The following is a 23,662-nucleotide window of genomic DNA, read 5'->3' on the forward strand; positions in this document are numbered from 1 at the left end:
TTTTTATTTTTACTTATCCCTGAGAAAGACACACTACTGAGATCTGACAATTTTTACATCTTGTTCTGGCATGCAAAAAATTCAATTACCAGCACAGAATCTATCCAAATGTTACCAGCCTTCTGCTGAGATTTTTATTTCAGGTGCCTAATCGATTTTTAACTCTGTGAAAACCTAACAGTACACACTTAGTAGGTATAATTTGAATATACATTATTCATTAACATTCAGAGTAACAAATCTCAGGCTCCAGAACCCTAACTGAAAATAAATAGTTGATCTGTTATTCCAATGCAACAGAGAACAGGTAACTCCTAGTAATTTCACTATCAGCAAACTAAAGACTGTTGCCAACAAAGAACTCTATAAATAGAAACCAACTGCAATAAAATAATTTAAAATTAACAAAGAAAACCTGAGAAGATAAATACTATACAGTACATTATCCATCTAACTACATCTTTGGCTTTAGAACTACTGTTTAAGTGTTCAAAACTTGATTCACAAGCACTTCCACCATAAAAAAAAAAAATCACAGTACTTTTAAATCATCTTCCAGTGCAAATTTTGAAGCTTTGCTTTTATAATTTTTTACTTCATAATAAAATAACAGCAACAGACTTATAATCCATCCTACCGCGCAAGTCAAGAGATTCCCACCTACAGCTCTTTCTGTAAGAGACACAGAGTAGTCACTACGCTAGCACTACGTCCCACAATCAATGTCGAGGCTGTGCTGCAAAGCAGTAACAGGCTGTAGAGGCCAGAATCATGAAGTCACACTGAGATCAAGCTATAGTGCCAGCGTGGTCCCTCAAGAGAGGTCTGGGATGTCATCACCATCTCCCAACAGTGCACCAATTCCAGCGTAAAACTTGTTTATGTGTTCTGTGTAAGTTCCTAAAGAGTCCATTATATCTCACTAAGGAAATTTTACTTTATTTGTAACTACAGCTCACTCCTAAATCAAGTGAATGTAGCCTTCTAGCATGGAAAAACCTTTCCTCGTTGAAATGTTAGTTTCTTATTAGAGTTGCTCCAGGCTGTAATTCAAGCATACACCTCAATCCATTTCAAGTGCTGTCCCTGAAAGATAAAGTCTCACCTTACTCTTCACTTTTAACTGTACATCCTTGCCCTCTCCCTGCAGTATAAGCTTGCCATGTAGCAGGGCAGATGAAATTTTATTCATCTGATTACTAGACTTGGAAGAAATGAAAAGTTTACCTTCCAGTAAGGTCAGCAAATAAGTTGATGCAATCCATACAGCGGTCGTGTGATTACCATACACAAAACCACCAGTGAAGAAACACCCAGTCATGGGAAAATCACAGTCCACTCCTTTCAGCAGAGGTTAATAGTTGTCCTAGATTACATAAAATTGCACCCTTAGTTTCCACAACTATCAGATCTGCTAACTGACCCCAAGACTCAGCTCTATCCCACTCAGAAAGATGAATCCAGCAAAGATTTACTTAAGACTGTTATTGTTACTATTTGCCAGCAGGTAAGATTAAGTACTATTTTAGACCTTTAGTTAACTGTCTCTTCATTAAGTCATTCCATACACTTTTACTTCGACCCTGGTTTTCCTTTCCAGTAAAGATAACAAAACTCGCAGAAAATAAATCTGTCAGCTTAAGTTACTGTCTTTTCCTTACCCTATTAAATACAGTTTTAGAGTTTGCTATAGTTAATATACTATTACTCACTGTACTGTTTGATCCACTCTTTTCAAAGGTGGGCAAAAAGGACATGCTCACACTAACCGTTAGAGATCTCACCATTGTGGTTGGTGGTAAACCTTATCATTGATATATAGAATGAAGGGACAATTTATGTTTAAAAAAAAATTAAAAAAAAATTTTTAAATACTGTTTGTCTATGAAGAAAAGGCTTTACAGAATCCTACTATAGAATTGAACCAAACTTGCCATTTACCAAAATTTGTTCCTAAACTAAAGAACTGGTACCTAAGAAAAATTCACTTGGGTGAATTCAGCAGCACAACAAATAGTTTGGTTTTTAAACAGCTACAGATTACATTCCACCAGTCCACTGACTAAGCTGGCAGCTTTAATAATTTTATCTGGCATTCTATGGCATTAGTGAGTGTCTTCCCCCTCCATCAATAAATCCTTTTATACAACAAAAGAAAGAAATGTCATAAATATTTATCTAAAGCGCTAATTTTTTGTAGTTACACATTTTGTTTACTAGTAATATAAATTAAAAGTATACAATATAGATTATATGGTAAGATGTGTACTTATATTAGTAAAATATTTTAAATTGCTTATCAATTTATACTGTCTTTCCAAGTACAAAAAAAAAAAACAAACACATATAAACTCCTGCAAATCCTGCAACCAGAACATTTGTAGGCAGCACTTCTTACAAAATGCATTTGCCTGAATGTGTACATATGACACTACACCATCCATACACTTAGACATTAATACCAAGAAAAAACTCATCAGAACAGTAAACCCGGTGGTGACAACTGCTGACTCTAATAATAACAATAGCAATAGGAAAACTTAGCATATGATGATTTATAGACTTGGGAGATCCCAACACTAACCCAGGGGATGGGAAGAGGGCCTGGACGATGACATAAAACCACGGCATTGTTAGCTGGCCTTTTCCCAAGCAGCTGCATGAAAGAAGTCTTGGTGAAAAGTCACACAAAGAATGCTGTTACGCAGCATTCCTGGTCATCATCCAGTGGAATCAGATTTCGAAGTAACAACTTGTACAGCAAAATCAAGCCTTTTAGGCTGACAGAAAATTGTGGACAAAGATTACTGTAAGAAAACTATTTAAAAAGGAGATGCACGCTATTAGACACAATTGAACAATCTGCATAAAAAAAACAGACTGCACAGTCAGTATTATGAGAAGATAAAAGAACCGAGATTGAAAAAACTATAATCAGTTCAAATGGTCATGATTTTATTTCCTCCTCACTGAGTGTCAAAAACCCAAACGAAATTACTGCAACAGTTAAGGAAACATTACTGAATTGAAAAGGTCCAAAACTGTCAAACAGCCTGCAGTCAAACAAATGCTCACTTGTTGCTTTCCTGTTTTTGAAAAAAAAGTGTTTATATTTTGTCCAACCACTAATTCACATACAGAGTACAAAGGTAAAGGAAAATTAATCTCTCTTTGAATAGCCTTCTTACATATAAGACAGTAAATCAATAAGCAACTCACACATAGATCAGTTTTTCTCATTTTAAAAAAAACTTTTATATTCAGTCATGTGTTTAAAACCAGTGGTGCCCCTAAATCAACATGAGCATCAAACTTGGCAAGGAATTATGTCAATATATCCAAAGAAAAAAAGTTCATTTTTCAACTTTATCCTACTTTTCTACTTCTAGTACCAACTAAAAATAAATAAATAAAACAAACTCCAGTAAATAACCTAACAATTTATAAAACGGCAGTCTCTGAATACTGAAAAAGTCCTAATGTTTACGGAAAAACAAATTCCACAAAGTCCACATATAGGGAAGACTATTTTTCATTCACAAAACTTAACCATCACTGTAAGACAGTCACAGATATTATGCAGCTGAAATATAAAATGCATTCAAAGCTTATTCCTAAAGTTTCTGACAATCACCCGTATCATAACCATGCAAAGTGCCACCACACTTAATTAATTAAATCAAATGTGCAGCTAAATACACTCAATTCTTAATAATCCTTAGGAATGTTAACCCACTGACAGGTAAGTCATACCATGGATATTAGTTCAGGCTACACTCTGCTAAATGCAACTGTATTGTTTCCAAGATCTGTACAAGTGCAGAAGCAGAATGACCATTTTCACACAGTGTGAAGAGACTGAACAAACGTGTAACCAGACCTTAGCTGCTTCTGTTCAGGGCCAGTCCAGTTCTTGGACAATGGAATGCACAGAAGGGACACTGAAGCAGAGCAGGACATATTCCTGCAAATCCAGACAGAATTACCTCTTTGGGCTCACTACAGGTTCTGATTACAGAGAGCAGCCACCATCACCAAGCCAAGAACAGCCAGGCATCTGTGTACTCTCTATTCTACCAAAAAAGCTTACGAGCAATAAAAAAAAATGCCATTTCCACTTGGCGCTTCACATGAACTCTTTAGTCCTCCAGATTCAGACACACTAGCAACTTGGTGCAGAATCTTCTGCATGAGTTTCCAATACTACGTGAAATGTTTCCACAACACTGTTTACAAACCACTTGGCTAGTACAGTCACTATTATCTAGAATAACCGAACTTCTATCCCACTCTGCCTTCAATAACCCAAAAAGCCAAGAGTTAACTGGCTGTAAAAATAGTTAATATCTCAAAAATTTAAATTACCCATGTCTTCTGTTTTCAGAGCAGATGTAGAAAACAGTGCACTCAATTTTAAGAACATTCTTCAGGCAAAAGTCTTGTTAAAATCAATACTTTCATTCCAATTTCAGGATCTGTCCTAGTTTCGAGGTAGTATGAATTAGGCTAGTGAAAATATTCTGTAATTAATGACAAAAATTTGTACAAAAAAATGGTGACCTATAATTACATTCATAGTCTATTTTAGGGAACACTAAACCATACTGTAATCATTTTGCAGTCTATACATTCCATGGATCATATACAGTAGATTTGCTTCTCGAAAATGTCACATTTAGCTCTCATAAGGATCACTTATCACTTGGAAGACATACAGAGAAGGAGAAAGAGGATGGTCAGTACAAGGAATGCCCAATCAGTCTGAGCTCTCTCATCCTGAAAAGGAGACAAAAGAGGAATATGACAGAGGTCTGTAAAGCCAGAAGAGATATTGAAAACATGAACATAGAATAACTGCTCTTTTGTCACTTCCTATCACTTTGTAAGCACCAAGTGGCATCAAATAAAACCGTGAGGTAACAGGTTCAAAACAAGCCAGTGTACATCTTGACACATTGTGCAGGTCAATTGCAAAATGCCTTGCCAGACAAGATTATGGACATTACACCTTTATACAGAAGTGGACACATTGATAGTGTGACGGGCTCTGGTTTCATTAAACACAAAAATACCATCTCTGGTTCAAGAAGTCCCAAAGTGTAAATTCTTGTAGGCTGAGAAAGTATTCTGAGAAAGCATACAAGAACTTTCCCAAGAATTCATTCATATGGATAAAAAGAGCAGGCCAAATGTTGTTTAGCTTCCACAATATGCTCTTCTCCTCTTCTGATCCGAGGCTGGCACTTTCAAGTTCTGTATAAGATCTGTGACAGCACTGCTCCAAGAACGCTGTCTTTATGGTATCACTGAAAATTGTAATTCCATATTTGTCATAGATGATACTGGAAAACCCAACATTAACCCTCAGCAACTGTACTGATAAGCACGACTAAGGTACAGTAGATGTCTCCAACCAGAAATATAAACCCTAAAAAGCAAATCTAAAGAAGTGCTGATCTCCAGAACTCAGATAAGCAGTAACAGGCCAGTAAAAGGAGAGGGAGAAGGAGAAAGAATGCACACAAAGGAACCTCACACTATCTAGGGGGCAAAGGGCGGGCACTCTGTCATATGTATCTTATAATGCCCCAGAGTTAAAGCAAGATGACACCAATACATAAGAGCTGTAAGATTAGGCTGCTTTCAGGTACAGTTGTGCAACTGACTGTAAGATGGTTAATGTACAGGCTGTGCTGCTAGCAGAAAAGTCCTGGTTATTCTCCTATATCATCCAAGCAGGGTCAGCTTGGTCAGGGAACAGGTTTCATGTAGCTGAAACTGAACCCAGGAAGAGGAGGAAGCATTTTAAATGCTAGTACCATCACAAAGGAGGAAAAAGTAATAATGCACAGCAAGGATCCTCCCTGCAGTAACAGCATCTTACTGCAGGTTAAGAAAATCATGGAACCCTATAGTAAAAGCTCAGTACACCAAAAAACATTAAGATTCCTGAAATAAAAGAAAACACAGTATCTTCAACATCCAAACAAAACACATTTCTTCACATTATTAAAAAGCAAATATCCAGAAGACTGGTACAAAAGAAAAAAAAAAATCTACAAAAGCAGTAAACCATGTATGGTTTTGAATATGCAGCTATCTGCATATTCAAAACAAAAACTGCACTGGTTTTCTGGCCACAAAATGAAGTTGCTTGTCACCAGAAAGCAAAAAGAAGCATAACTTTATATTGCTGACATAAAATCAGTAATTTCTCCACTTGTTCTGAAAAGGTAAGACCACTTAATAATTTCTATACTTTTAGAAAGAGTCTATAATTACAAATTTCTAAAGCTGGATCCTTGCAAGGTTTTATAAGAAATGTTTGTTTCAAAGTTTCTTCAGGAATACCTGCATCTTTTTATCCTTTTCCTTGGTAACAAATGATGTAACAGCAATAAAACAATTTCAAGAATTAATCTACTGTACATATAATTTTGAACTGGTAAGGCCATTACATGACCTTCAACAGTATTTCCTTATGTCTGAAACTCTTCTGGCACAATTCCTTGTTAGGCAACTCTTTGAAAGGAAATCTTCAGGTCAAGAATGTAAATTTCTGAAATGCAACAGCAGTTGGAGTTCATTTTTTCCAAAGATTCACATCCTTCTGTAAAAATGTTATTTAAAGGACATTTGGTCCGTAAGGTACAATTTGCTGTTTTCAACACCATGGACAAGATCTGTTACTGAGGGAGGGATGTTTCCAGAAGGTGAGGTACAAATTCTTAAGACTTATCTGCTATGAAATTTTCACTATGAAGTTTTCACGGATGAAAATAGTTGGTCATGAAAATTATAATAGGGACAATACTGTTCAGACAGTGTAACATCTTTGCTATTTAAACTTAAATAATTTCAATCTTATACAGTAACTCACTTTCAGATAAGAATTCATAATTACAATTAGTACAGCTATAAGAGAGATAACTAACAGGATGCTCAGGTCTCTGATGCACAGTCAAAATATGTTCTCAAGATTTCTTGCAAACAAAAAGTTTTAAAATTACGACACAGAATAGCAAGGCATTCCCAAACACTACCTAAAGTATAAAACCAGAGAACACTTCAACTGTGTCACACTTAACAAATTTTACTGTACATTTCAAGATGTTTGAGGACTTCTTAGTATTTCCTAAAAAAGAAAGTGTCCAGCTGCCGTTTTCTGAAGAAATTCATTCAGCACTGCCATGTCTCAACCTGTCTGAGAGGAAGAATAGTGCTAAGGCTAAAGTACTGGACTGGCACTTAAGATGGTAGTTTCACTGACACACAGACAACACAGACTTAATGCAATCTCCCAACACTCACAAATGATACAAAGTTCATTGATGTGTTTAAGATAAGCAGACACTAGAACAGTGAATGCTAGAGCATATACTGTACATTGCAGTCAGAGCATAGACAAGGGAAAGAGTAGATCAGCCTGAACACAAGCAGGCTCTGTGTTCCTGCAACTCAACTGCCTCAGAAATAGCAAAGCTGCATCAACTGCATCAACACTACACCACATTAAGATATAAATTAGTTAGAACATTATGTATGTAGCATAAAATCTCCAGAATACAATCTACATAGAGTGTCCAAACGAAACTCAGAATCCCGATCATACTTTCTCCTCTCACAAGAGAAAGGGCTCAGTATCAAAATGACCAGGCTATTTTCAGATAGATGATGGACAGAAATTCAGAAGTATCTAGTAAAGAAGGAAGGAATTCCAGATGTGACTGAAAAGTTAATTGAAATTTTTCATTCATACCACCCAGCTATTAGTATAAACATAACCAAGAAGGGATATTCAGTGAAGACTTTCTGTAGCAGTTCTACTCAGCAGGAGCAGAACTGATGATAATCTGAATGATGAAATTAGAAAGATGCAAGGGACAGGTAATCACTACCGCAGCTCTAACTTCTTTGTTATAGAATGTATTACTAAATCAGGCATGAAAGAGCTACCCTTTGAAAACACACTGGTGCATTCAGTCTGGGCTACAGACATAAAAATTCCACTTTCCTCCATGAACGGTGCACTTTCAACAGCTTTCTATAAACGTTGAAACTCTAACTAAATACATGTAAAATTTATTGGTTTTCCCCATTCAAATCTGATGGTAAAATGCAGTTTCTCCTTCATTGTAACTCTTTCTAAAAACAAAACTCAGAATAATGATTGATGTTCTTAAACTAAATTAAACCTAAATTGGACAAATAAAGGTTACTGTAAAATAGTTCTCTCTTTCCAAACCAGACAATGTTTTCATTTATGTTTAGGATTCCTACTTTTTTTTTCACAATCTTATTTCCCTCATACAAAACACGAGAGATCACAAAAAATAAGAATAAAACTTACCCCCATTATCTGTTCTCTTTAAAGCACCATCCTTATGAGGGCATAATTCACATCTCTAGGAAAAAAAGCAAAAATAAAATAAAAAAATGGAATGATCATAGGAGCATTGAAAAAGAAACCACACACATCAAAACTGTTAGCTGTCATTAAGGAAGCAACCATTCTTTTGAAGTGAATGGATGTGTTTTCCCTTAACCTTTACCTGAATATTAATGTTAGTTTGTCACAAACGAAGCCTTCTCCTTCAGATCTTGAAACTATGATATATTTAAGCTATTAGTAGTTCTACTTCAAAGTTTTCATTCCTGCATTCCACACTCTGGAATTCTGGAGACAAGCCTCCAAAAACTACAGCATGGGGTAGACTCACTTAAAAAGAAGCTTGGGCACAGTCCAAAGACTCCCTACCATATTTCTTTCTCCTAGGATCTCTGTATTCATCAAGGTGGTCAACCACAAATACAGGCCCTGGACACACTAGCACAGGCACACATACTATAGCTGACTTCACAGTCTCTGCTGACTCTCACTCACCCTGAGAGACCAAAAATAATCTTGCTTTCTGTCTCAGAAAAAGGAGGTCAGAAGTTGACTCATCCTTGAAATTCTCCAAGACTGCGTGTCTGGAAACATGCCATTTGACATCATATTCTTCTAACACACACCAAGATCATAACAGTACAATCTTTATGCTATCACGGCCTCTATCAAGTTCCTAATATCAAGTTTATTTCAAAGTGTTCTAGAGCAGTGTGAACTAATTCCAAATCAGTTCTGAGATGACAGAAACGGAACATGTTTGACACACATTCCACTCCAACGGCTCCAAATGACAAGCAAAGGAACACCACTATAGGAGATCCCGTATCAAGTAATTACCTTATTAAAACCTTTATGAATTCCCAAATTAGGGACACTCAAAGCACACCAATCTAACAAACTTTTTAAGAAAGTGAAGAACAGTCCGATCATCAGATGCAAACTTAACACCACATCCTTCAAATGGAGAGGAACATCTGGCATCAATATAGATCTTGTTCCTTGGACAATACTATTCTCCTTTACCAACTAACTGGCAAGTCAGCAGATAAAGGAGCCTATAATGCAAGAAGTGACAGAGAAACAGATTGTGCAAACTTATTCAAGGAATGAGAAATTCCATTCATGGCTGAAGTACGTCTTGAGGACTATCTATTCCTCTTAATCTGTAAGAAAATTGGTATTAGTGGCAAAGAGGCTTTCACAAAGGATAGAATAGAAAAGTTATTGAATTATTTTTGCCCAGTACATTGGTATAGACAACTGCACACAGGAAGAAGAATCTTCAGGATTGACGCTTCTTGTCTTTTGCTTCACTCATCCCTTCCTCACACTAAAATGATCAGTAATTTATTGAAACACAGTATTAAGTCTATGGTGAAGTTTAGAGATAAAAGTGGTTGAAAATTTCTTAACCATTCTGTAAGCTGCCTGCAGACTGGGAACATTACACCATTTTTTTTCAAGTCAAGATTATAAGGATTTCCTTGCAACTGAAATTAACTGATCAGTTCATTTTAAACAAAATCCTACATATGCACATATGAGTATGTATGTGAGCTGTATCTTAACACTCCAGCTTTCCAAACATTAAAAACTGCATGCTGAGAGACACTCTGCAGTAGTAGGTTCACTTCAGTAAATTCCTCATACACTGAATCAGATTCTCAAAGTGGGAAGCCTGGTACATATCAGTGGTGACAGTGCAATAAAGTTTATTCCCACCCTAAAGCTGCAATTTGGCAGTTTAAGGCCAGTGAGCGGACGTATCTACTATTGAGACAAGGGAACTCATTAACACAGTCTACCTTGCCCCACCTCTGCAACTCTGTGGAAGTTTGACATACATTTTCACTAGCGGTAAAACCAGTTTTGGAGGTTCTCTTCTTCCCTCCACCACTCCCTCAGCTGCTGACCCAACTATCTGTAAGGCTGCACTTTAAACCAGATCAGTGAAATGGAGTGAAATGAACTTTTTCTTTTTAACATTTTTAATTTAGGTCATATCACTGATGGAATTTAAGCATAATCGCACAATCAGCTGCATCAGCAAAACTGAAGGCAGGGAACGACAGCACTGCAGCATTAATAATTAAAAAGAGTTAGCAAACTTCTTGGGCAAACTTTACCACAAAAAACAAAAATGTATAATTATCACAGGACACTGAGCAGTAAGGAACTGAACCAGTCCTTTATGCAGAAGAGCTAAGCATGCTCCATTCAGTCTCTGCAGAGCTCAGTTTCAATTAATTTCTTTTTGTCTCATACCTCTAATAGGACTCAGGTCCACCAGGTCTTCCCTTGTTAATCCTCTGCAGCCCTGGGTGCAGTCAGAGAAAATACAAGACAGAAAACTACAGTGGAGGAGGGAGTTTGGACCGTGGAAGAAAGCTTGACTGCATGAGGTTAGTTCTGCAGAGTATCCTCTCGCTGGCAGGGAGCGGTATGCCTGCACTCTGCTCTCATGGAGCTGGACAGCTGTGCACAGATACTTGCACTGTGATGACACAGAGCACTTCTGGTGCATGAATTCTGGCTACAACCCGCAATAACATAGCATCCTAGGAAGTCAATACACCATACAGTGACCCTTTCTACTTCACCCTCTAGGATATTAATCTAACTCCTTCCCAGCCCCCACACTGAGATTTTGTCACCCATTTCTACGCTCCCAAGTTTCAATATGCACTACACAGTAACACCAGCAGCTCTGCCAGGTGGGAAAGTGTGCTTCATCCCTTGAGACAAGTCACTAATGGTGAATTTTTCTTTTTTTTTTTTCCTTTTTTAACCAATATTTTATTACTAGTCATAAAATCTTACAGTAATATAGTCGGGTTTTTTTTAAAAGTGAGTTTCAGCTCAGAATTTGCAAAGTGCCTGAAAAAAATCTTAGGTACTTTCAAAATGCTTAAATGCATGTTGTTACAAAGGATTCTATATGAGAAAGGAAAGGAGATAGTTGGGTGTCCAGTTACTTATCATTTCTTATTCAAATGTTTTTGTCCACGCAGTGCCTCCTTCTTCCAGTTAATTTACGGAAGAAGCTTGGAGTTTAACTGAAGGCAACTGTTCAATCTGTCTACTAAATGCCACATCACATACAACCTGTGTGATAGAATAAAGCCTTGATCTCTGCAACACAGAATAAGGAATAATCTGACTATCTGTACGGATGGTCAGATGATCTCTAATATATGAGCACACAGACCATGCCATGGGTCTCTTCTCCAGTTGTGCATTCTAAGTCTTAGCTCTGGCAAAGGATTTCTGACACACATTTATTGTCTGAGCATTCAAAAATATTGTAGGGAGCTACAAAACAAGCTGGGAGGAGGGGAGAAGGGGTAGCAGGGGCAGACATGACACAGACAAGGTATTACAGTATAAATAGGGCAAGCTCTTATTACTGATCAACAGTTCAGATAAACATCATCAGGTTAGATAGTGCAAATGTGAATGCCAAAGAGGCTGACTGTCACCCAAGAGAATAACCACATCCTTTGGCATGCTGAAGGGCACTAGTCCCATAACAGGGAGGGGCACCAGTGCATGCGGTGCTGCAGGTACAGCCAGTTGAATTAGATTTGAAAAAGTGGAGTGAAAGACACAATTACTGGCTGAAGGACGACTGAAGTCGTAACAACTGAGAGTGTCCCTTTCTTTCTTGTCCTTACAGAGTGTAATATGGACATCTCATTTTTGCAGCTCTTTGGTGGAACAGACTAAGTTCACGGACCTAGCTTCTTTCCAAGCTAATTCAGGTGAACTCTCATCAAGAATTGCTTTGGACTCCTGTAGAGCACTAAAGTGAAACCAGTCTCAAAGTTGTGCAGCTGGAACAACTGTGAGTGTGACTGTCAAAACTCACTTCTGAGCTATACAAAGAGCAAGTTAATTACATGAAAAACGACTGATGCTGAACCTTAGCATTCAGGTAAACTGAGACTGCCTGGGTCTGATCAAAAACCCACTGCTTCCTGAGGGGTTCAATCTTTAAAAAGTCATCCAGCAGAGACCTAAAGTGGTCAAAAGCACAGAAGGCCCATGCAGAAGGGGAAAGAACCAATTTTTTCTACCATTATTAAAAAAGCAGAACTAAAGAACAGTAAAATTTAAAAAAATAAGGAATAGAGGTGTCCACTTAAGATACCCAGAAGAAAAAAGTTCCAAGACCAGAAGACCAAAATAAGAGAATTAAAGAAGGAGTCAAATAAACTCATTTTCCTATACCGAATTAGTTACAGTCCAACTTGGCGCCACTGCATTTTCCAGTTGTGGAATCCACAAAGCTTTTTCCTGCCTCTATTTCAGATAAATATGCCTTTCCATTTTAACCAGGACTAACAGCTACCTTAACCAGTAGTAGATAACATTAGACAAATCTAATTACTAGAGTCTTTGTTAACCTAACTCTACCAATTTTTCAACTGGAAAATGGAGGAAAGGCATAGAGAAGCTGATTTAAGCCAAGAGACAACCTTATTCATGTTGTAATGAAGAGCAAGAGACACATAGTAGATAGGGAAGATAAAGAGACAGGAACGAGACTATAGAAGTAGGAGGGGAAAAAAAGGAATTGTAGGAATACAGCATTGTAATTCATTTCCTCAGGGTTCTGTAAATTTGGAGCAAGTTTCCTAAAGCATCATCTGTAGGCCTCCATTATATGCTGGCTCTTGTCATAAAAAAAAAAAAAAAAAGGTCAAAGAATTCTTGTGCAAGTAATTTACTGAATTCTAGTCCAAGGTAGGCAAATGGAACCATTCACCTAAATAATGACTGGCAACCAAGGAAAGTCCTCCAGGACCAAATTCCCAGCATTGCAATGAGGCAATAAACTGTGTGTCTCAATATGACCTGTTAACCTAAATAACACAAGGTCCACAGCAGATTAAATAGACCACAGTTTCTAAAAGTTAGCTGAGAAATCAGGCTGCAGTTCCAGCTGACTTTAGTTCAGGCTCCTTTTAAGCTAACATAATTGCACACTGCTGCCAAAAGAAGATCACTAGCCATCCCCTGCTGTGTACTTTGCACTGCCTTTCTTGCTGTGGGAAGAGCATTCATTTGACCATATGGAAATCCTAATCAGCAAGCTAAAAATAAAATACTTTTTTTTTTTTTCAGCCAGATAACTTCTTTGAGCCATCTTTACACAAGACCATATGAAAAACAATACTAGATTAAAAAAATGTAATAGGAACACAGACAGGGAGTCGGGCAAGGATACAACCACCCTGTTCAGGAGATGGCATCATCTAAGCTGACTATATGTTGAGTACGGAATACCAACCAAGGGCCTTACAAAAAAAAAAAAAAAACAAACCAAAAAACAACAACAACAAAAATCACCACACCCACATCTTCCCCTGCCACCCCCAAGAAAAACCAAACAAAAACAAACAAAAAAAAAAAAAATCACACACAACACCTGAAACAGACTCATTTAATTTCAAGTAGTGAAATAGACATATTTCTTGGGCCAAGACATATTTATCAGGCCAATTTTGTTTTGACATTTCTCTGACATTCATATATTCCAAGGTTTTTAAACAGGCATCAGCCATATACACAAACTGTTTAGTTTACAAGCTTATTTTCCCTCCCAAGCTGTACTATATTCAGTATGACACCTACGCTTCCAGAACAGTTTGGGTTTTTTAAAATCCAAAATAGGTTTGGATCATAGAATTACTGTTTCATATTGCCTGACAACAGCAAACAAACATTATCTACCTAAAAGGAACAACTTCAAGAGATTGCAATACGTGACCCTTAAAGTTACAAATAACAAAATAGCAAGTTATACAAAATAAGCATCAGAGTTCTTGAAACCTGCCACTCAATCTCTTTCAATCCTTTCATCAACAGGAATTAAAACTTGACATACAAAGTGTTTTATTCCACTGCTCCTGTTAATCATTAATCAAAGAGCAGACTGGTTAAATCCATTTGGTTTTGTTGTGAGGTTTAGTTCACATTTTGGTGGAAACAAACCCTGCACATGCTCAAGCAAATTCTTATAACTTTCTTAAAACTAACCAAAGAGGAGAGAGTCAGTTGCCAAGCAGAAGTCATTTTATTGCTTTACTTCCGAATTTGCTTCCAAGCACATCTATTTTACAGTATGCCGTGCTACCAGGTATTTCTGTATATACCAAAATGCACTAACTCAACACACTCCTCCAAAGCACACGGACAGGTTTACAAAAGTAAGCAAAGCAACTGATCAGAAGGTTAGTTTCTAATCAATGGCTTTACAACTGGCAGCCCCTGATGCTCTTAGCAACCTTGTCTCCCATTCATCAGTAGGTGTGGAAGCCTGCAGCACAGCTGATTGCATCCAGGTGTTCATCTCCCAAGTTCTGTGGCACAGCCTCATCTACCTTTACCAATATTCCACTCTACTTGTCTCACCCTTGAGTGTTAGCAGAAGAAAACACAAAAAAATCACCTCTAATACTCTTCATCGTATCCAAGATTATCTTCCTCAATCCTACAGGCTTTGAATATGCTTGACAGTCTTATAAACTACTACTTCAGATAATACAAAGCATCTTAACATGAGTTAAAAAAACAGTTTAGAAGGGTAAATACATCCATACGGGTTGTTATTGCAGACAATGTAGAACAATTAAATGCTGGCAGGCACATACCCATTATAAAAAATGTTAAAATTTGGCGGGGGGCGTATCTAGAAAACAGCTCTGTAAAAAAGCTGATCACAAATTATGTCTAGAATTTCAGTTATGCACATACGTCATCCCACCTATAGGTAACTAGATGAAGTTTTTTATTCACTTTTTTTATGAAAAATTATCTTCTACACTTGAAAAATTTTTGCTATTTGTTTTCCTTCTCCCCTAAAGGGTGTAAAATAAGTATTCCATCTTATCCAGAGGAAAGTGTCTACATTGTCTCATCTTCTTTTTATACTTTCATTTCTACATCCCTTTTCCCCCCTAGTGTTTTCACCCATTTCTTTGATGGGGAAAAAAAAAAGTTTTAAAAAATAACACACATACATTGGAATTAAAACTTTGAAAATAAGAAAAACTCTGTTTTCTCCTCCACCTGGAAAAATTTAGGGTCATTTTAGTGATTAGTCTGTGTTAGATCCAGGCAAATACAGTACTGAACAATCAATGCAAACATAGCTCCCTCTATAAACAGACACCATATTCCAAAGACACTAACATAAAAGTGTACTCATTTAGGAGAACCAGATTACACTTAAGAGAAAACCTAACTCAAATTCAGTTAATCAGAGGTTATCTACAGAAGAACAAATGCCTTAGAGCCTACAAAAACAGTTTTTGCAAGATTAGACAACCAGAGGAAGAAAAACCCACAGATATTTGCAGAGTGGTGCAAACTAGTATACTGAAAATTCAGATCTTGGCATAAATTCTATCAATAGACGAGAATTCACAGGCAGTACAAAAACAGACCCAGCAACAGGATGAGTACCAGACTCACCATGTCTACATCTGCTGGCAATAACTTACCCCAGCCCTCAGAACCCAGTGACATCTCATTTTTCCATTCACCCCTTCGAACTATCTTTCTTCTATTAAGCAAAAACGATACTGCCAACATACAAAGACTAATCAGAGAAGATCATCCTCTCAGCCCTTGAAGCCTCCAGAAAGCCCAATAAAACTCAAGCATTCCCAGATGCGGCTGAAACTACTGAACCTCTACTCACACCAAACTTAGGCCATCTATTCTTATCGAATCCTTTTACTCTGGTATTTTACTAATCTTTTCTTTGGTGCTTTTTTTCCTTAAAACCAGTTAGGTACTTGGAAAATTACCATTAGAGTTTATTTCTGATTTTCTACACCCATGTTCTATAAGACTTCCCAGAGTCAAAACTTCAATTCATGTGTTCGGTATAGCAAAAAGGATTAATTGCATAACCCCTTTTCCTATTACAACAGGAAAACATAGCCCAGCCAATGAAGAGATTGCTACCTACAAAACCAAATCCACATTTTCTTACTTATCAGTTTCTAAACTACAGTTGGATAGCAATGCACCTTATCAATAGTCTCGATCTGCAGTATTTTAAGACATTACTTACAAACCCACAGAATACTCTGCTTCAATACTTTAATGGCTCTATAAATGATAGCTTGCAACCATGCAAGTATTTAAAGCAGAAGTCAGCAAGCAGCTAACTACACAATTTTTCAACCAAGGTATCTGAAGAGAAGCAAACTACAGCTCCAATACTTCCAACCTATGATTCACATCAGACTACAGTATTTATAAGCCCCAATGAAGAACCAACAGGAATCAAAAGATCTTCTGCCATACTCAATAATCCCCAACTGGCTGACACCACTAATAGAGCAAATGAACGCATACTGTCAGTACTTCTCTTCGAAAGTGCTATGTTCTGCAACTTGACAACTCAAGAAATTAAGTTATCTCCCATCTTCAAATAATCATTTCTTGATGCTGACAAATTTGCCAAATCTCTGCCCCATCTCTATTCAGTCATCCGTCTCAGGAGAAGGAGAGAACTTTTTTTTTAAAGCAGACAGTTGACAGGTAAAAGAAAAAACAGATTGACTACCTGAAGTATTTCAGGTTTTATACCTGGATAAATTAAAGAGACTCAACCTAGTTCTCCTTATCAAGACATCATATTAAAAATATATGCAGATTCAGTTAGCTCTGTCAAAAACATCTACTGCAGATAATAAATTTACAGACTATGACAAGAAGATTAGAGGCACTCAACATGCAAATCAGCATTCTTCCAAGACCATCCAGTCAGTACATACTACAGGTGACATTTAGTCATACTTTTACTCAATACATGTAAGGTAAGAGAGCTATTGTAGAGTACAATGTAACACAGCGATGACACACAGCATGTATCAAGCTCTGGCTGCTCCAATTTGAGAAGTCCAAAGCCATAAATCTACCACTACATATTTATGATTAGTAAGCCCTGCTAGATGTTGCAGGAATCTAAATTATAAACATACACAAAGTTGAAGATTCACACATTGATCTTTAATGGAAAGCATCAGAGGACTATGAGAAACACCTGTCACATCTGGCTGTATTTCCAACTAAACACCCAAGCTTTTGTTATCAGGCTAAAAGTAGGCTACTCACTCAATTCAATCTAGCTGAAGAAAACACAGTATGTGGTGGTTCACCTCTGTGTCCTCCTGCAACATATCACAATTGTATCCTAAAAATTCATAGGTATAAAGTGCTAGTATGTGGTTTGAGTAAGGCTCCTTGCTTCCTTTAGAGACTTCTTCTGCCAGTGACTTAACAGTCTAGCAATGAAACAAACAGTCACCAAATAGAATCATAGAATCATATTTCTGCATAAGAATTAAGCAATTCCTGTAATGGAAAAATGTTTTGTTCTAGTCTCACTCTGGTTAGCAATTTTGACACATAACCTTCAGCGCATTTACTAAAGTATCTGTTATATATATACCTATGTTAAAATAATTTTTATCAAGTAGTACTTGAGTGATGGAACACTGCGTTCTAAAGCCTGAATACTCTCTGTATCCATAGTTAGCACAATCTAATTACAAATTACTGCACAAATAAAGTGTACATTTAGGTAAACTGCACCTAATTAAAACTGAAAAAAAAAAAATCATCAGACCTTTTCTGCTGTAATGAAGTATTTCAAATAAGTTTATGAACTCAGCTGTGTATTTAGAAATCAAGCAGCAAGTATGTGTATAAGCAGGGAAAAATGCAGCATACACATTAAAAAAAAAAAGAAAAAAGCACGAAGGCAGCACAATCAGAAATAGCATTAGTACCCCTACTTTGATATGCACAGCACACAATACACTGCATAAGGTTCAGTTCACCAGTTGGAGCAGAAGATGCACAGGAACTATACTGCACTTCTGCAGCACCTACTGCCGTTTGTACTCCTAACCTCAACAGCTGGACACTACGCAATCCTGTCATCTTTTGAGTCGCAGTGCAGTAAGATTATGGGTCTGTATTCACTACATATACAAAAAAAAATCTGAACCAGAAAAAAATATTTTCTCCTACCCATGAAATGCAAAGCAAACAACACTCACCCATCTGTGTAACTGACAAGAAACACACATACCTTAACAGCATCTCAAAATAAAATAAGTAGTTTCATCTTTACCACAATTAGAATAGAAATTCCCCACAGTCATTCCACTCTTCCTTCTCTAGCTTTGTTCAGTCCATGCTTTGACCGTTACCTCTCCCAATTACTATCCTCATCTTGAATTCTTCATGCCTCATGTTGGGCACCAAAACGGACTGTGGCGGGTTGACTGTGGATGGACATCAGATGCCCACCAAAGCTGCTCTATCACTCCCATCCTCAGCTGGACAGGAGAGAGAAAAAAATATAACTGTCCTGGTTTTGGCAGGGAGGGAGTTAGTTTTCCTCTCAGTAGCTGGTGTGTTGTGAAGAATGTTGATAAACACACTGATGTTATGAGTTGTTGCTAAAGACACCAAGATCACTATTCAGCTTTCCAGGTCTCGCTAATGTGCAGGTGCAGGAAGCTAGGAGGGGTATAGCCAGTACAGTTGACCCAAACTGGCCAAAGAGAGTATTCCATCCCATAAACATCATGCTCGTTATATAAGTGGGGCTTGGCCAGCAGGGGCATGGCCCCCTCTCACTCCTTTACTTGCTGCTTGGTTTTGGTTCCATGATTGCTGCTCAGGACAGGCCATATTGCTCATTGGGATGTCAGGTGGTGAGAAATTGTGTATTGTTCATTTTGTATATTTTAGTATCTCTGTATTGTGTTATTATTGTAATTTTCCTTTGTTATTCTGGTAAATTGTCTTCATCTCAACCCATGAGTTTTCCTTTCTTCCCATTTCTCTCCCTCATCCTGTTGTGGAGGGGGGAGCAAGAAACTGTGTGATGACTAGGGCTAAACCACCACAATAACAAAAGGCTCATGGATCAAGATAAGGACGTGGAGATCTCCCAACAGTTACCATCACAGGCAAAACAGACCAGATTTAGGGAATATTAATTTAATTTTTTACCAATCAAATCAGAGTAGGATAAGAAAATAAAAACTAAGTCCTAATTTAGTGGAACACCTTCCCCCTACTCCTCCCTTCTTCCTGAGCCTAATTTTACTCCCAAATTTTCTACCTCCTCCACTCAAGTGGTGCAGGGTGACAGGGAATGGGGGTTGCGGTCAGTTCATCACACCTTGTCTCTGCTGCTCCTTCCTCCTCAGGGGGAGGACTCCTCACACTCTTCCCCTGCCCAGTGTGGGGTCCCTCCCACAGGAGACAGCTCTTCATGAACTTCTCCAACATGAATCCTTCCTATGGGCTGCAGTTCTTCATGAACTGCTCCAGCCTGGGTCCCTTCCACAGGATGCAGTTCTTCAGGAACAGACAGCTCCAGTGTGGGTCCCCCACAGGGTCACAAGTCCTGCCAGCAAACCTGTTCCGGTATGGGCTCCTCTCTTCACAGGTCCACAGGTCCTGCCAGGAGCCTGCTTCAGCATGAACTTCCCACAGGGCCACAGCCTCCTTTGGGCATCCACCTGCTCCGGCATGGGGTCCTCCACAGGCTGCAGGTGGATTTCTGCTCCTCTGTGGGCCTCCACAGGCTGCAGGGGGACAGCCTGTCCCACCATGGTCTGCACAGGCATCTCCTGCTCCACTGCCTGGAGCACCTCCTCCCCCTCCTTCTTCACTGACCTTGGTGTCTGCAGAGTTGTTTCTCTCACATATTCTCATGCCTCTTTTCTGGCTGCAGTTGCTGATGCACGTCAACTTTTCCCCCCTTCTTAAATATGTTATCCTAGAGGTGCTAGTACCATTGCTGATGGGCTGAGCCTTGAACAGCAGTGGGTCTATCTCAAAGCCAGCTGGCATTGGCTCTATATGACATGGGGGAAGCTTCTGGCAGCTTCTCACAGAAGCCACCCCTGTAGCCTCTCCACTACCAAAACCTTGACACACAAACACAATACATGATGTGCTTCAGTATTTTTAGGCAGACTTTTTATTCCAGTTATCCTGCTACAAATATTCATTGCCTTATGGACTGCATAGCCATTCATAAAACTGTGTTGTGGGGAGTAATTTGGTGGGGGAGGAGGAAGAAAGGGGAAGCAGGAGGATATTGTTAATAGTAGCAGTTGCTCATATTTATATAAAAAAAACTACTAGTAATTTGCATTTCTCAGTCACTTTTCCCTCTCTTATTTAGAAGTGTACTATTCTACTGCTGCGTAAAAACCACACAAATAACAAAAACACATAGATCAATTTTTCTGTTGTATGCTCAAAACTAAATCATTTTTTCCTATTCCTTTTTATAGTATTCTTAAAAGTAGTTGCAGTAATATTCTTATATAAGATGGCATTTAAGGAAAATTATGGATACACATTAAAAAAAACATTCCTTTCAATATGTATTTAGGAATTATTTCAAGAAATATCTTCAAAGAGAATGCATAGTATATTAGTCCTGAATGATTTGGTGGCCAGTATTTCCAACTGAAGAAAAAAAGGAAACACGAGTTTCTTTCTTCTAAAATTAAGTTTAGTTCACCTCTGTTGTGACCGTATTTATCAATGTGCACTTTAGTTTACAGATATAGGCGTAATAACTACACCAAAACTGATTTTAAGCACAGGCACAGAGATCCCATTCCCCTGGAGGCAGCCTGTTGAGACAGAGCTGTCAGAGCTCTGATCACAAACCTACCTGCATATCAAAAGCCTACATTCCTACTTCCTCCTTCTTTGCCTTCTTCTGTTTAGGCAAAAGCATCTATGGTTATTTTATACTACATAAATGCTGGGGGTGGGGTGTTACACTATGGATACATCAAACAGCTCTTATGAGCAACTCCACAGTAACAAAGTTGTAGAGTTGTAGATGCTTGTGATGAAAGATTTTTTTTTTAAAAAAAGGAACGTGGAGAGGAGAACTACAACCGTTGTTATATTAAAGATTAAAAAAAAAAAACAAAACCAAACCTCAAGTGTTCAGACTGTGGATCATCTGTGCAGCAGATGCAGGAACAGCTCAGGTCTGGCAGCATTACTAGCAGGAATCATAGAATCATAGAATAGTTAGAGTTGGAAGGGACCTTCAGCGGTCATCTAGTCCGACTCCCCTGCAAGAAGCAGGGACATCCCTGACTAGATCAGGTTGCTCAGAGCCTCATCCAGCCTGGCCTTGAACGATTCCAGGGATGGGGCATCCACCACCTCTCTGGGCAACCTGTTCCAGTGCTCTACAACTCTCATTGTAAAAAATTTTTTCCTCATATCTAATCTAAACCTACCTCCTTCTAATTTAAACCCATTACCCCTTGTTCTATCACAACAGGCCCTACTGAACAGCTTCTCCCCATCTTTCCTGTAGGCCCCCTTGAGGTACTGGAAGACCGCTATCAGGTCTCCCCGGAGCCTCCTCTTCTCCAGGCTGAACAGCCCCAACTCTCTCAGCCTGTCCTCATAGGAGAGGTGCTCCAGCCCTCTGATCATCTTTGTGGCCCTCCTCTGGACCCTTTCCAACTGGTCCATGTCCTTCTTGTGTTGGGGGCTCCAGAACTGGATGCAGTACTCCAGGTGGGGTCTCACCAGGGCAGAGTAGAGGGGCAGAATCACCTCCCTCGACCTGCTGGCCACGCTCCTCTTGATGCAGCCCAGGATGCGGTTGGCCTTCTGGGCCGCAAGGGTGCATTGCCTGCTCATGTTGAACCTCTCGTCTACCAACACTCCCAGGTCTTTCTCCTCAGGGCTGCTCTCGATCCAATCCCCGCCCAGCCTGTATTTGTGCTTGGGATTGCCACGACCCAGATGCAGGACCTTGCACTTGGCCTGGTTGAACTTCATGAGGTTGGCACGGGCCTACCTCTCCAGCCTGTCCAGGTCCCTGGAATCTGAGAGCACCATGTACCTGAACTGGCTTTGGAAGCATACAGTATAGCTGCATTTCTACAGCTCTGAATCCTTAAGTATTGTGAGATCTAAATTGACTCTGCAATGACAGTCTTCTGTCTCTGCACCAACAGAAACACATGTGCAAATGCAGAAATTCCAGTTATGCTAGCTTCAGCTGAGAGTCAGATTAGTATTTCAAATACTATGTGGCTAGCTCCAAAGGGAGTCACAGCCCCGTCAATACACTCTCCAGGACTAAAATTCAGGTGGCTTATTAGACCAGCTGCAGTGTCATGCAAACGTACTGACTCTGTTCTGGGCCAGTACTGTATTCAACTTCATAAACCACCCCATTGAAAAAAGCTAACACAGAAATGCCAAGTGTAAAAAACACCACCTTTATAATATTAGAGTAATTTGTACCAAGTCCAAACTGATTCTTCCAGATGCAATGACAGCCTTATAATATACATATTCCAGTGAAACAGATCAAGGGCATATTCATCCACTTGCAGTGCTGTAGCAATCTGACTTCACATGTACAAGCTGAGCTGTGCTTGAGTAGTAAGATTCCTGGAATTTGTAACACTGAAGTTAAATACTGAGATCTCCTGGTTTCTCTGAATTGAGCTGGATTCACAAGGACCAGCATCTCCACATAGCTCATAAGCCTGCCCAAGCTAACTGTTCGTGCAAATGCTGGATGCATCTGTGCTGCCTGGTATCACATGGATTATTCCAGCTCCTTCATGATAAGCATCAATAGTAGTAGTTTGTAGTAAACCATAAACACATTGTCTATTTATACTTCATTATATACTATAATTAAATCATTCTTAAAATCAGATCTTCAGGAAAGATGTTTGGCACGTTATAGGATGATAGTGAAAAAGTCTTTCTGAACAACAGTCGTGCTACAATTCCTAAACTTAGCTTCTCTAGTCTCTCTTTGGATACAAGTACTATCAGCCCCTGGACAACATACACATCCCATTCAACTTCCCAAGCCAGGACACAAAGTCCCTTACATACCACTCCATATGTGTACACCATCACACAGACCCTAATATTACTTTTTCCTACACCAACATGTATCTGCCCTGCTTTTTGATTCAGAAATTCAGGTACATCTGAAGACACCAAAAGGGCCCGCTATGCAGAGTAATAACAGCTGGCACTGCCACAGGCAAAGCTGGAAGCAGTTGCCACCCATCTTGAAGAGATTCACATTCCAAGCTCACCATTAAGCTAAGATAAATTAGCTGATTTAGGGAAAACTAAGACTTTTCAAGCAATAGTTAAAAACTTACACAGCAACTGTAAAAAGTGCATACTGGGATTACAGCG

At 38.7% G+C, this 23,662-nt stretch overlaps 1 protein-coding gene across 5 annotated transcripts in view; it reads right to left on the minus strand.

Moving 5' to 3' along the window:
* MLLT10 (MLLT10 histone lysine methyltransferase DOT1L cofactor) overlaps positions 1-23,662 on the minus strand; it is a 129,400-nt gene that overhangs the window by 98,926 nt on the left and 6,812 nt on the right. For 4 of the 5 annotated variants that reach the window (XM_086742179.1, XM_086742178.1, XM_086742177.1 and 1 more), the window contains exon 3: positions 8,351-8,405. The exons of the other annotated variant lie outside the window; for it this stretch is intronic. In XM_086742179.1, coding sequence (XP_086598305.1) covers positions 8,351-8,405 — 55 coding nt within the window. The remainder of the gene's footprint in view (positions 1-8,350; positions 8,406-23,662) is intronic. 5 annotated transcript variants of the gene reach the window in all.

This window comes from Chlamydotis macqueenii, chromosome 2 (genome assembly GCF_036417535.1).
Source record: "Chlamydotis macqueenii isolate bChlMac1 chromosome 2, bChlMac1.mat, whole genome shotgun sequence".
NCBI lineage: Eukaryota > Metazoa > Chordata > Aves > Otidiformes > Otididae > Chlamydotis > Chlamydotis macqueenii.